Below are 15,774 nucleotides of genomic sequence, written 5' to 3' on the forward strand. Positions count from 1 at the left end.
GCGCGTTCGTGTGTGATTTTTTTTAAAAATAAAAAATTAGATAAGTTGAACTCCAAAGTATTTACATATAATCATACATCAAAAACGGGTGCTAAATCCACGATTTTGTGAATAATCAATTCTATATCAACTGAATCAATTTTCATTCACATTTATGATATGGAAGGAATATGTTATATGTGTGATGTCAATATTCTTCTCCTAACCGCTTCTCTCATTTTAATATCCTTATTTTCATGCAATTTTATTTCCTGCAATTATACTCTGTGATTGTGTATTCACAGCAAAACATTATCAATTAATTGAGATTTCCTTATATCAATTTTAGTACCATTACAATTTCTTTGAAAAAAACTTTATCGAGGTCAATTTTTTTTATGCGATCAACAAATGAACATTCCTTAAAAAAACAATGAACATTAAATATAGAGGAGGACTAGGTATATATAAGTGATAAAAAAAAAAAGCATATACTATTGAAAAGGTAGGTAGGTGAGAGGGGAGTGGATACACGTAAAAAAAAATAAACAAGAGGTTGAGTGAGTGGGTTGGTGAGAATAGGCAAGTGTGGTGAGGGTGACACTCTTGTTCTCACCAACCATGTGGGAATTTTGGTGGGGGATCCCTTTAAATATCCTTTTTTTTTTTTTCAACTGATACAAATTTATCTTTTTTAAACTATAATGAAAAATTGGTCAATGAATCATACAAAATTATCTATAATAATGTTATATCCCCACTCTTGTTGCATAAAAGAGAAGCGTTATCATGTGTTGCAATCAATGAATCATAGAAAATTATCCATATTAATCACTCAAACAGAAAAAATTTGCTAAAAGAATTTGAATATATCTTAAAAACTACATTATCTCAAAACATTCTCTTATCAAAACATACTCTTAAGCATTACAATGCAATGACTCCATTACCTAGCTATGATGCTTACTAATCTCTAACTAAAAACACTTGCAAGTCCTAAAAGTTGTTATAAGAAAGCAATTAGTTACCAAGTAGTTCTAACTAATTAGTGCTGCAAGTTACTTCTCTATCATTCTAAATTTTATGGTTAAAAAAAATTAAGTCTTCTTTATTTAATAAGTCTGATCTGACCTGGATCTGACGTAGACTAGATCGTAGACCTTTGTAAATTGGTCTGACTTATTCTCACCCCTACTTGAAAATAACGCCGAAGAAGAGTTATAAGATTGATTTGATTGTTGGTGGGGAAAAGTAAAACGATTTAGTGATAGGAATGGCCTCTTGAATTCACCCTTTTAAAAGTTCTCAAACATGATCAGCTTGATTTGGAGGCATGTTGAGTGAGGTACATGAGTTAGGTTACCTTCTTAAACAAACACAAGCTATAAGCCAATCTACAAAGACCCTTGTATAAATGCAACTTTCAAATTCTTCAATGTTACCTCCTTATGGAAATGCAACTTTCTAGTTCATTTTTATGAGGAAAAAAAAAAATCATTTTAAGGGTCTATTTGGTTGGGGGAAAAAAATCACATTTTCTATATTAAAATCTCCCCCTTCCTTTCGTCAAACGAAAATATAAAACACATTATATACAAATGCATAAAAACTACTATCATCATAAAACATAAAATCAAACCTATAACAACTTAAATAAATTCTTCCAAACACATATGCTTATTTGCAATTTCACAATGCCAACAACCGAAAGAAAATACAACTAACATAGATGAACAATTGAACAGTCATGAACATCATTGGATTTAACAATGTCAACTCAATCGGTTGAAAAGTTTACTATTTCGTAAAAATTTATTAGTGTAATCTACTTTGATCAATGTTGCTTAGCTTAACTCACAACTCACAATCATAAGCAACAGTAATCTAACCTTTTTCTTATTCAAGCAACAACATGATGCTATTGAAACACCCTTTTCTGTGTAGATATATCAAACCCAAAAGCAAAAGCAAAACCAGAAGAAAAATAAAAGAGAAAGTTCTTAAATGAACAAAAACTAATAGTTCTAAATAAGCTCTTTTGCTGCAGCAATAACAGCTTCTTTAGTGATACCAAACTCTTTGTATATTGTTCCTGCAGGAGCACTAGCTCCAAAACGATCAATGCCGATTGCTTTTCCTTTGCTTCCAACAATTTTCTCCCACCCGAATGTTGATCCGGCCTCAATGCTAACCCTAGCCGTAACAGCAGTAGGGAGAACACTCTCCTTGTAAGCTTGTGATTGTTCATCAAAAAGTTCCCAAGAAACAAAGGAAACAACTCTAACAGCCTTTCCTTCTTTTCTTAGATCCTCACCAGCTTTGTATGCAATTTCCAATTCGGAACCGGTTCCAATCAAAATGACATCAGGTTTGTTTCCTGTTGAGTTGTCAGAGACGATGTATCCACCCTTTTCAACTCCTTCAATAGAAGTTCCGGCAAGGTTAGGCAATTTTTGTCTAGAAAGGGCAAGGATAGAGGGTCTCTTCCTGTTAAGCACTGCAACTTTGTATGCTCCAGCCGTTTCGTTACCGTCAGCGGGACGGAGCATCAAGATATTTGGCATTGCCCGGAAGCTTGCCAGGTGCTCTATAGGCTGATGGGTTGGTCCATCCTCTCCAAGTCCTATTGAATCGTGAGTCATGACATATATAACACCGGCTTCGGATAGGGCGGAAAGCCTAATGGCACCACGCATGTAGTCGGTGAAAACAAAAAAGGTTGCACAGTATGGAATAAGTCCACGGCTGTGAAGAGCGATGCCGTTGCAGATTGCTCCCATTCCATGTTCTCTAACACCAAATCTAACGTTACGCTCTGCTGGAGAATCACTTTGGAAATCACCAAACTTTTTCAGCAAGGTCATATTGGAAGAAGCAAGATCTGCACTGCCACCAATCAGACCGGGAAGAACATTCGCAAGGGCATTAAGGTTTTGCTGCGATAGGTTTCGGGTGGCATCGGCAGGGATCTCTGGAGTGTAAGTCTGAAATGAAATTGGAACGGTATCAATATGACACTCGTTAACATCAGATTCTTGATCAATTTGGTCGATACATACTCCACATGTAAATATTATGAAAAAAGATAAAATTTTGGAATTTACTCACCGGAAGTGCTTTCTCCCAACCAGCAGGTAAATCACCACTGATGATAGATTTCAATACTGCAGCCTCCTCCTTGTATTTCTTTTCGTAATCAGCAAACTTGGCATTCCACTCGGACTCAAGAGCAGCACCCTCACGGATGTGGCGACTCCAATGCCTGCAATCAAAAAAGCAATTCTTATTAAGTTTCATATTAATCACAACAGTGTGGTAGAAAACGGAGATCTATAACTACATCATCCATACTTTTTGACATCCTCGGGCACGTGGAAAGGCTCATATGGCCATCCAAGATTGTTTCTTGTGGCATCAACTTCTTTGGCACCAAGTGCACTTCCATGCACACTGTAGGAGTTGGATTTATTCGGAGAACCATAACCAATGGTTGTTGTGAACTGTGAAATGGATAAACATCAGCAAACAGCAACAAACAACGCTTAATTAAACTGATAGGCACAAAACTTGCTACTTCAATTCATTTCTATATTCTATCTAGTTTTCAGCTTCTCGGGGGAACACAATGCAGTCTTCAGTAAAAGAAATCACTTTGGTAGCGTTTTTCAATACTCCCTCCATTCCAGAAAAATATCGCTCAAGGTTTTTTAGATAGATTAAGAAAAGCAACAAATGAATGAATAAATGTGACAATGTTACAAAATTATCTTCATTCACCATTGGCTATTAACAATTGTCATAGCCGCATAGTGGAATATAATGACTTGCATAGTAGAATATAATGACTTGAAAGTGATGCACACACTATTAATTTAAGAGTAAATAGGAATAAATAAATTAATATTACTTTGAAAAGATAAAACGACATTTATTTTGGAACTGAGTATAATCACATCATCTTGTAAAACAGAATCTTAATATGTTGGTTTCACAAGCATATCAGATTTAGCTAAACCTATCATATTTTAGCCTTTTAAAACTAACCTTGATCAATGTGGGTCTGTCTTTGACAGCTTTTGCTTCCTTAATGGCAGCACGAATTTCATCAAAGCCAGTGTTTCCATTCTTTACCCAAATAACATGCCACCCAAGTCCCTCAAAACGTTTTTCAACACTCTCAGTGAATGCGATTTCGGTGTCACCGTCAATAGAAATGTGATTGTCATCGTAAAATGCTATTAGCTTTCCTAGTCCCCAGTGTCCTGCAAGTGAGCAAGCTTCATTTGCAATTCCCTCCATTTGACAACCATCACCCAATATACAATACCTATAGAAAACAAGTATCGTAAGCAAAACAGAAGACAACTAAGGCCATTATTTTAGAGAAGATGAAAAGGAGAAATACAAGAGTTAGTCATCTTACGTGTAATGATCGATGATCTCATTGTCGGGCTTGTTAAATCTGGCAGCTAAGTGCTTCTCTGCAAGGGCTAAACCAACAGCATTGGCAATTCCCTGACCAAGAGGACCTGGAAAATTTGCAAGAAAAGATTAAACAAACAAACAACAGCAACCAAATAGACTACATGATATCCTAATCATGAAAATAGAAAATATATAAAAACGACACTGAAACTCATAACAGGTAATACAAACTCCAAGTTGTATCGAACCTGTGGTGACTTCAATTCCAGGAGTCTCAAAATTCTCAGGGTGTCCAGGGGTTCTGCTCTCCCATTGACGAAATTGCTTCAAATCTTCTACCTAAAATTCAAACCAAAACATAATAACAACACTTCAGTTTATGGTTAACAAGTCCAAAAGAAAAGGCAAATAAATACTTCCCAAGTTCCCGTAAATCAAAGATCAAAAACAAAAGAATCCTAATATTACACTCTTTTCATATTTAACTCGCTAACCATCCCTTAATAGATCAAAATACACCTTTAATAAAGTAATAAATTAATCTATTTACCGGTGAGTGTTAAAAAGAGTAATTTGCTTTTAGTTTTATTCAAAAATCAAAAAGTGCCAGTATGGTAAAACTTTTTCAACTTTCAACATAAACAAACAGAACTCAACAACATGCAAGGAAACAAACACTCACATCCCCATTACCCACAACAACAGAAACATTATTTCTTAAAATAGGATACTTACTAGATCTTAACAAAAACATCAGACCAAATATAAAAAACAAGACACCAGACAAAACAATGAAACTAGTAATAATAATAATTATAAAAAAGAAAGTGATCCTATGCAAATACATGTGTCAGTGTCGAACACAAAAGGTGTCTATATGTGTGTGTCAGTACCATTTCCTATACTTCAATCTAAAATATGAGAGCTACATCCATCACATCATACCCACTGACTAAGACCAAAGATCAGGTGCGTTCCCTCAGTCAGACTTCCCTTCGCGACATTAGTAGCTGTTCGGTCAAGATTGGACCATTCATATTCAAGTTTAATATTTTAAAAATTAAAATAAGAAGTAAAATCTATTTTCCTATGAACCATTCAAATCTCGATCAGACGGTCACCAATGTCTCAAATGCCTTATCACGTTGACAGTGGAGAGAGGCAGGAGAATCCAATCTCCTAACCCAAACAGTCACATCAAATCACAACCTATGGCTATGAAGCACTAAGACATGAACATAACTATAAACACAAATATGGACATCAGATACAACACAACAAAATACTTCTCAGAAAATAAAGTGATTACATATAAAGACACGTATATATGTCGTGTGGGACAGTGAAACACACTTTTGATCTGAAATGACAGTACTAGAAAGATCACAACACACCAAAAAACCAAAACAACCAAAATTCTCAAACCAAAAACAAAAAAACACAAAAGTTCGAAACTTTTCAACAAATCAACCTGACCCAGATAATTTTTTGGCGTTACCTTAACACTGTCATATCCAGCAAGATGAAGCAAAGCATACTGAAGCATACAACCATGACCAGCGGACAAAACAAACCGATCACGGTTAAACCAAAACGGATTCTTGGGGTTATATCTCATAACCTCATCATAAAGCACATGACCCATTGGAGCACAACCCATAGGTAAACCAGGATGACCCGAATTGGCTTTTTCAACCGAATCAACCGCGAGGAAACGGATCGTGTTGACTGATTTCTCAACGAGAGATGAGTCTGTGGTGGTTGACGGTGGTGCGGAGACGGATGCATGGATGGCGGTATGACGGAGATGATGGGATTGAGAGAGGTGGGTTGTTGGGGTTGGTGTGCGGTTGAGGGTGATGGTGGATGGGAGAGAAGAGAGGCGCGTGGTGGATGGGGATGATGTGTGGCGCGTGAGATGGGGGTTGGTGAGATAGAGGGAAGTGGAAGAAGATGAAGACATTGTTGAGAGAGAGAGTGAGAGAAAATGTGAATGTGAAAGTTGGTTTGTTCGATAAGAATGAGATCATTTTGATTTTGCAGTTTGGTTGGTTTTGTAGAGAGAGAGAGAGGGAGATTTGTTTTTGTTGAGGTTGTCGCCCATAGAGGACTGGTTCAGTGTACAATGTGAGAGAGAGAGAGAGAGAGAAAAATATATTATTTCTTTACAAAGTTATTTATTTTGTTGATTATTAATGTTATTTCTTTTCAAGATAAATGAATACAACTTAGGTTAAGAATGTTGATATGGAAGGGTTGGATTTTGATAAGGGTAGTTCATGGATTTGGATTAACAATTGGAACACAGTCACCAAATTCAACATGCATTTTTTCTGAATGAGTTCAAGTTTTGTTTAACCTAAATCAATTTATTCAAATCTAAAGTGATATTGTTTAGGTAATATATTTATGATTTTAAATTCATGGCACTCGTTAATATTTTCTTTAAAATAATTGTTTAAAACTTTTGTGTTAATCTTAAAATGTTTTAAGTAAATTCAAATGTAAAGATTTTAAATACCAAAATTTAATCTAAATGTTAAAATTTGTAGGAAATAGAATATCGTTTAGTTATAAAAATTTATGATATATTTTTAATTATGTTTAAGGACTCGTTGGTCCAACTCAAACAAATATTCTTATTATAGGATTAGGTCTGTTTGGGTTTAACACAAAAAATACTTTTTTCTTTTTTTTTTTTAACCAAAAACAAAGTTTGATACATAAAGAACTTGATAAATTGAAGATTAGATATGGATGCTTCGGGGTTTGAGAGGTGGAGATGAACGTTCAAGTTTCATGGAGATGCACGCTTTCGAGTTTAAGAAAATGAGCATTCTTGGTTTGGAAGGGGTTTTGTTTACAATATAAAATTTGAATAACATATTTGTCATTTTGAAGTGTAACCAAATTTTTTTAGATGTTATTTTGGATCGGCTAAAAGTCTAATGCAAATAAGCCTAATAAAAGCGGCCCAAAATGACAAGGTTCGGATTCTCCCTGAGAAAGCACCGTAAAGGTGCACGAAAAGTCATGTGTGTGTCATCGCATGTGAATGTGTTGAGGCCAATCCTCATCGTTCAGATCATCTCCAACAGCAAGGACGGACTTGAACTAGGCCTAGTGTGGCAAGTGCCACACCAGCCCAGCCACGCCCAATATATTTTTTTTCTTCATTTGGGCGTTGCTTTTGGTTAAAATTTTGAACGTTAGTTTAACAAAGTAACACAATAAGGGACTCACCCAATAGTGTTTTGTTTGTTTGTATCTTTGGAGCTAGTACACTCTTTATTTATAACCTAACTCATCTCTCAATGTCTTAAGAGTGGCCCCGATGTAGGACTAAATTTGTTCTTGCTTTAAACCTTATTGTAGAGTCCTTGTTTTTAAGTAATGTGCAGGCAATCTTTTCTTATTCTTTAAACTCCCAATTTTATTTTATTTTGCTAATCAGACAATTTGTTTTAGGTCATCTCTCTTTTTCCTTCTTCTTTTTGTATAAACTCTCAATTTTGGTTACTATATTAAAATTGAAATTGACTTTAGCTTTTAGGTTTTGGCTAAAAAAGTAATTTAATTATTTGAAGAAAAAAAAACTATGCCCCACCAATATTATGAGTCAGGTCCGTCCATGTCCAACAACCTCTAGCATTTACGCACAAAACTTAGAGACAGTTATCACTATCCATGGTTATATAAGTGTGATTCAGTGTCACGCTCGGGTACACTTACTTTCATTCACACAATTTTAGCACATAATCCACCTTTTCCAAACATCGACTTGAGCGTTGGGGTGCTAACGTGTTTGCAGACACTATTCTTCTTCGGCGACGAAACTTATTCTCTTTCGCACCGAAACATCGTAAACCACCGCGACAACAACCGTAGTTTCAAAAAAATCACTGTTACTTTTCTTTGATCTTTATAGGACAGATCACGTGTTACTATAAAAGATCAAATTTGTTTGAAAGTAGAGAAAATCAAATTTTTATCATAAGTAAATAATGAAATAATTTGATAATGATGTATATAATATTAATTTCCTTTTTCAAGTATCCTACTGCTTAGAACTCCCTTTTTAGGTGAATGAGATGACTCAACCCCCATATATAACAATGCATTGTCTCTATCGATTGAGATGTGATGACTTAATTTATAAATACATTTATATAAAATAATAAGCACTACCTTACAAATAAAGTATAGAATATTTAAATAAAAGAATAAGTTAATTGATAATTACTTTAAAGTATTTGTTTTCATATTTATTATTAGAGGGACATAATATTTTGTATTAGGTAGCAGTGGCGGCAAGTTTAAGTGGATTTAAATAAAAGAATAAGTTAAATGATAATTACTTTAAAATATTTTTTTACATAAAATGATATTTATTATGAGAGGGACAGAATATTTTGTATTAGGTAGCAGTGGCGGCAATTTTAGGTGGACTTTTGTTTTGTTCTTTTATGCATAAAGTAGTGGCTGGGGAGAAACATTATTGAGGGAGAGAAAGGAAAACCTGTTTAGAGAAAAAAGTGAGTTTGGATCAAAATATATAACAGTAACTGGATTAGAAAAATAACAAATTATATCATCTTGAGCATGGCTCCGTTGCTAGGAAGAATTCATTGTTATATATACGAGTTAATGTTCGAGTTTCAACACCTCATTTATTAATATAAAAAGGTGAATTCTAATAAATAGATTACAATGAAAAATAAATTAACGAGACTTTGATTTAATTTTACATGTTTTTTACGAAATATTCTTTGGCTTCTCACAATTTTATTGCGGTCTAATTTAATATTTGACAAAAATAATATTGGATTTGATTATTTAAAAACATTTCAATTTTAATCCATTCGCTTATTATGATGCTACAATATTGATCTATCATTTGATTAAAAATTATTTAAAATTCCTCATAAAATTAATTCAGTTGACAACAACATTGCATAATATATGCAATAGCAGTGGTTCAAACCTAGAATATTTCATTTATCGCTTTAAAAATATGAATTTCAAATAATAAATTGTGTATAGTGGCTCAAATGGTTGCTTGGGGGTGGGGTACAGGTGGTGAGGCTTGGATGCGGCGGAGGAGACTGTGGGTGTGGGAGGAGGATATGTTAGTAGAGTGCAGGAATTTGCTATTGTCTGTTATGTTACATGTTGATATTAATGACACTTGGAGGTGGACTCCTTATCCGGTTGCTGGGTACACAGTTAGTGGGGTGTACCACATTCTCACTGCTAGGTCGTTCCTCATCGATCATGTCCTTGCGACTCTTTTATGAAGGAAGGATGTTCATTTGAAGATTTCTGTGTTCAGCTGGCAGCTGTTCGGTATCGATTTCCCACTAAGACAAACTTGTACCGTATAGGCATTATTACATCAGAGGCTCAGATGTGCATCGCTGGTTGCAGTTTTCAGGAATTAGAGAATCATCTTTTTTTTTGTCTTGTCCTTTGTTTGGTTAAATTTGACAGTTTATTCGGAACTGGCTTTGTGTTTACTCAGCAGATCCATATAATATTGTTGATCATTTTTATCAATTTGGTAATAGCGCAGGTTGTACCAAATCTAGGTGCTCCTTCATGCATTTGGTCTAGTTTGCTAGTTTTTTGGTGCTGTAGAAGGAAATAAACGATATGATATTCTGTGGTAAAGAGAACTCTCCAGTTCAACTACTGGAAAAAGTGAAGTTACTATCTTTTTGGTGGATTAAGGCTAATTCTATAGTGTTTGATTATAGCTTTCATGATTGGTGTCAAAACCCATTCTTATGTGCGGGTATTGACGAATCCATGCTTTTTGTTGTTGAATTTTTGTTATATATTTTAACTTTCTTTTCTGATACACCTTGTGCCGGAAGGATAATCTACCAAGTAATATATCTCATTCTGATCTGTTTTTAAAAAATAAAAATTCCCTTTACTATTGCATTTTCATATTACCATGTCCACCAACACCTTTGAGTCGCCATCAACTTGGATTAAGACTCTTTAATCAGAGTTCTCTTTAATTATATAATAACTATAATTTATCCACTTCCATCGTCATTATCGTCGCAATGCATACGACACTGCATGTGGTAACTAACCGGTATTGTTTGGTAAGTAGGTTGGTTGAAAAAGTGAAATCAACGAGTCCTGTAGTAGCTTTGATTTTAAGACATGCATACATAAAACTGAGTTGGTAGTAGAAAGCAATGTTCAAACATAGCTTCAGAATTTTGATATGAACCCACATCACAAATCCTTTTCTTTTTGCATATGATTGATCAATCAGAAAAAATAAGAAAATGTTACATAAACACCTTTTAATTGCATACACTCCATGTATTAGGAAGAGAGAAGAGAAGAAGAAAGAGAAAGTATACTTATGCGGGGTCCATATGGCCACATGTCAGATTTTTATGTAGGTGTCAAAGGATGTATTGCCACCTAAGGATGTTTATGTATCATAACTCGAAAAAATATTATAGTATATCACTCATAAATTGGAGTGACAACCTACAAATAACCCAACAAATTTAAGATACACTTTAATATTATTTTAAAACTTGGAACCAATACAAGTTTAAAGTATTACTATAATTAGAATTAGATTAGATTCTCAACATTCGTAATTTAAAGTATGAGAAAATTATATAGATTCTCACAATTAGCAGCCATTTTATACTCCAGACTTGGCCCATGGGAACCACAAAAGGACACTGCAACTATATACAATAAACCCTTCCATTTGTGGCTTTTAATTAATTTTTCAACGACCACTCCACTATTGGAGTAATGGAGTTGTGACATGATTGAGTTTAGGTCTATAGTATTTTATTAGGATTTAATTTTGGAGTACAATTATCTAATTTAATGCTAAAATAATGTTATGCAATTTTTTTATATATCATCCTTTGATGTATTTATAGTTATACTGTCAAAACACTGAAAAAAATTAACTAAGTTATTACCCACTTTTTCAAAAGCACATGTCATTATCTGTGTACTACTACTCTCATGTCAAATATTTACACAGTTTTATTTTTACGTCAGAAATTAAATATAAACCCAGTCACTATACTCTTATGCCTTCATTCAATTTACGTCAGAAATTAAATACTCCTTCCGTTCCTAATTATAAGACCTTTTTGAGAATTTTTTTGTCCCTTTTTATAAAACTCTTTTGTTATTTCCAACTACATTAATTATTTCTTTACATATGCCTCTATTTATTATACATCTTTTTCTTCAATCAACAATAAATAACATGTTGAAAACATAAACTAACCTTCTTTCTTAAAGGATAAAATTGTAAAAACAATAGTGATTACAAACAACTTTAATACAAATATCCACTATCTTAATTACCGTAATTTTGACAAAAGGGTCTTATATATAAGGACGGAGGGAGTATTTTTAAATCTTCATAAACATGGTCAAACCAGGATCCTTTGAGCTTTAAATATTTTTGGTAGTGCAACTTTCAAAATACCATAGAAAATGGGGTATAGCTTTCAACCCTTCACGACTTCTTAAAAGTTGATTCATAACAAGAATTAGATCACACTTCGCAAGAGAAATAAACACCATATATATATATATATATATATATATATATATATATATATATATATATATATATATATGTATGTATGTATGTATAATTTTAGTTTTATATATTTTTTACTTTTGGATGAATAAATCCGAACAAAACTGACTTCAAGACGTAGATCAACTTTCAAGAAGTCATAGAAGAAAATCAATTTGAGTTAATACGGTCTTGTTGACTTGAGATTTTAAAATGTGTTGCTCCTCGAGGTCAGAGTTAGTTTAATTTTTTATTTTAAAAAAAAGAAGTCATAGAAGGATAAAAACAACTCTCATTGGCAATTAGCTAGTAAAGCTAAGCCCAACAAATTATACACACCAATTAAGTAGGGATTGATCACAATAACAAATTATGTCCAAAGCCAATAAGTTGATCGGGATGTTCATGGAAGTGAACTACAAAATAAAAAACCAAAAACAATATTTTTCTCAATTCCTTTTCTTTTAAAAAAATCTCACAAGTGTTCACCTTAGTTTTAGCTTAAATGTATTATGTATACAAAGCGTAATAATAAATTTTTGACACAAAACATTAAAAAAAACATATTGAAGATATATTTTGGATGGTCTGAGTGAAAATTAATTTTAAATTTGTAATTATCAATTGGATGTCAAGAATGTATTCTGACATGGTAACATTAATGAATCTATTTATATGCATCAACCTCTTGGCTTTCGTGATCCTCACAATATTGATATGTCTGTCTACTAAAGAAGTCGCTATATGACCTTAAACAAGCCCCTCGTGTATGGTACCAACGCTTCACTGAATTTGATGCTACATTGGGCTTCTCACGTAGTGCATGTGACCATTCCTTGTTCGTCTATCACAATGGCAATGACATGGCATACATTCTCTTATAGGTCGATGACACCATCCTTACTACTTCATCTGATACTCTTCGTTAGTACATCATGTTTAAGCTCACTTGTGAATTTTCTATGAAGGATTCAAGGCCTATTAGCTAGTTATTTTTTGAGTATCTTAGTTACTAGACATTCAGGTGGTTTCTTTTTCACTCAACATAAATATGCCGAAGAGATTGTTGAGAAGCTGCCATGTCATTTTGCAAACATGTCTATACGCCCCGTAGATAGTAAAGCAAAACTCAGTGGCCTCTCAAGTAATCCATATTATAGGGCGTTATATTTTCCCAATTTTGTAGTAGTGAATCTATCTAAATATCGGAGTCTTGCATATGTATTACAATATTTAACTTTCACACGACCTGATATCGCATATATCGTCCAACAAGTGTATCCATTTATGCACGATCCTCACACACAACATATGATTGCCTTGAAGCGTATTATTAGGTACATTAACGGTACCATTCACCATGGTCTACACCTCTCTCCTTTCCTAGTTGATACCCTCACCACTTATACAGATGCTGACTGAGGAGGGTGTCCAAATACTAGAAGATTAACGTCCGAATATTCTGTTTACCTTGGAAATAATTTGGTCTCTTGGTGTGCAAAGCGATAATCAACTTTATCCTGCTCTAGTGCTGAAGCAAAGTACGTATCATGGTGTTGCTAGTTTTGTTGCTGAATCTTGTTGGCTTTGAAACTTACTGTTAGAACTACAATGTCTGATCATCAAAGCCACTCATGTCTACTGTGACAACATTAGTGTTGTTTACTTGTCAAGTAATCCTATCAAACATCAAAGCACAAAACAAATTGAAATGGATATCCCTTTTGTGCGTGAAAAGGTTGCTAAAGGTCAAGAATGTGTTATGCATGTCCCATATAGCTATCAAATAGCTGACATTTTCACCAAGGGCCTTCCACTACAATTATCTGATGATTTCAGATATAGTCTCAACATTCGTCAACATCCCGTTTCGACTACAGGGGCATATTAAAATATAAAATATTCATTGTATAAATTATTAGTATACTATATATTAGTTAGAGATAATTGAGATCTAAGTTAGAGATACCTGATGCCCAAGATAGAGATACTTGAGGCCCAAATTAGACATCATGAAACACCAAGGCAATTTTTTTTTTTTAAGTACATTGCTGGCTGTCTGTGATGGATCCCCTGAAGAACAAAACAGTGGCATGTGCCCATAGCACAAAACAACACTTACAAACAATATTAAATATAAATAGTAAAGGATACAATTAAACATATGATATAAGGTTGTTTACCCTTATGTTAATGGTTAACTTATCTTAAAAAAATGCAACCTCTTTAAAAAAAATGCATAAATAAATAATGTCAAAGCAAAGTTTTATTCTATGGTTTTATTCATAACAATCTGTCCTTTTTTATTAAGGATTTTTTTTTTTTGTTTATTGTTGGCTTTTGTTAGCTGACATAAAAGTTTCATAACTTGGATAAAACTGCAACTTTGCATGGAAAAACCATATGAAACTATATATCTATTAGTATGCATATATTTATTATACACAAAAATATCAGGATGCACATGTTTATAAACATGCATACAAAAGTTGAAAACGAAGATATATTGTTGTTGTATACATGCATAACAAAAAAGAACCCAATAGCTAATGATTAAAATTATTTGGAATAACATAGCAAAACAAAAGTGAGTAACTAAATTAGATTAACAATAGCAACTGAGAGTAGCAAAGTTATATTAAACAATTGGATATTCTTCTTTCAAGGACGAAGAAGAAGATCCAAGAGATGCCAAAATGCAAGAATCTGGTGAAACTAAGGATGATGAAGATTTAGTGCAGAGGATGCCAAAATGCAGAGGATAGCCTTATAGATTTGCTTTTAAATGATTTTTATTACGTATTTGGCTGTTAACCTTAGAGTGTGTTTTTGATTGAAGGTTTATGAGGGGAATGGACGAGATGACTCAATTTTTATTTTTAAATTACTAACACTATAAAATATTATTTTTAAATAAATCTAGTATGATTGATATATTATATGATCATTTATCATGCTGTTGTTTCAACGTTTTAAAAATATTTTATAGTATATGTAATTTAAAAAAGAAATATAAGTTCTCCCCTCCCTTCTTCTTGTAAACCCTCCATTTAAACACACTCTTAAAAACTTTCAAGATAATTCATATTTTAATTTGGTTTTTTAAATCAATATTTACCGGTCCTTATTATAAGAAACATTTGATTTTTTTTGGTTCATTGTATAAATGATGTATCTAGTCTATATTTACAATAAGATACATTATTTATTCTATGAACCTAAAAAGTCAACTTTTTCTTATAATAAGGACCGGAGGGAGTAAGTACTCCATCCGCTCCTATTTATAAGAAAAATTTGACTTTTTAGATTCATTGAGTGATTGATGTATTTTGTATAAAATATAGACCGAATACATCATTTATACAATGAATAAAAAAAGTCAAATGTTTCTTATAAATTAGACCGGAGGAAGTATTATTTTAATGTTTTTTTAGGGAAAGTATTAAATTAAATGAATAGTATATTAAACTGGTCAAAAATATAAAACTTTGAATTTGTATTAAATGAATTTGACCAAGAATGAATGTTATATTAAATTGGTCAAAAGAAAGTCTATATTTAACGGGGGACATATCACATGAGAATGGCTTTTGTATGTGAGAATGGTGAGAATGAATTGCAACCATTGAATTAAATTTAGATGGTGGAGATTTTAAACTTCAATTTAAACAACACCTGCATTGTATTAATTCTCATCAACCCATTTTTTTATCTGTTCAAAAATAAAAAATAAACAATAATAATTGTTGTCTTCTCTCTGCCTCCATGGCCATAAATTCTAT

General features: G+C 33.1%; 1 protein-coding gene across 1 annotated transcript; it reads right to left on the reverse strand.

The window, feature by feature from the left end:
• Window positions 1–1,637: 1,637 nt before the first annotated feature.
• On the reverse strand, window positions 1,638–6,482 carry LOC11424367 (transketolase, chloroplastic). Its single transcript, XM_003605092.4, has 7 exons — window positions 5,903–6,482; window positions 4,653–4,743; window positions 4,403–4,508; window positions 4,024–4,306; window positions 3,331–3,479; window positions 3,088–3,241; window positions 1,638–2,963 (listed from the first exon to the last, which is right to left on the reverse strand). The coding sequence occupies exons 1-7, from the start codon at window positions 6,365–6,367 to the stop codon at window positions 2,004–2,006; spliced, it is 2,208 nt and encodes a 735-aa protein (XP_003605140.1). The 5' UTR covers window positions 6,368–6,482; the 3' UTR covers window positions 1,638–2,003.
• Between the last annotated feature and the right edge of the window lie 9,292 nt (window positions 6,483–15,774).

Source organism: Medicago truncatula, chromosome 4 (assembly GCF_003473485.1).
Source record: "Medicago truncatula cultivar Jemalong A17 chromosome 4, MtrunA17r5.0-ANR, whole genome shotgun sequence".
NCBI lineage: Eukaryota > Viridiplantae > Streptophyta > Magnoliopsida > Fabales > Fabaceae > Medicago > Medicago truncatula.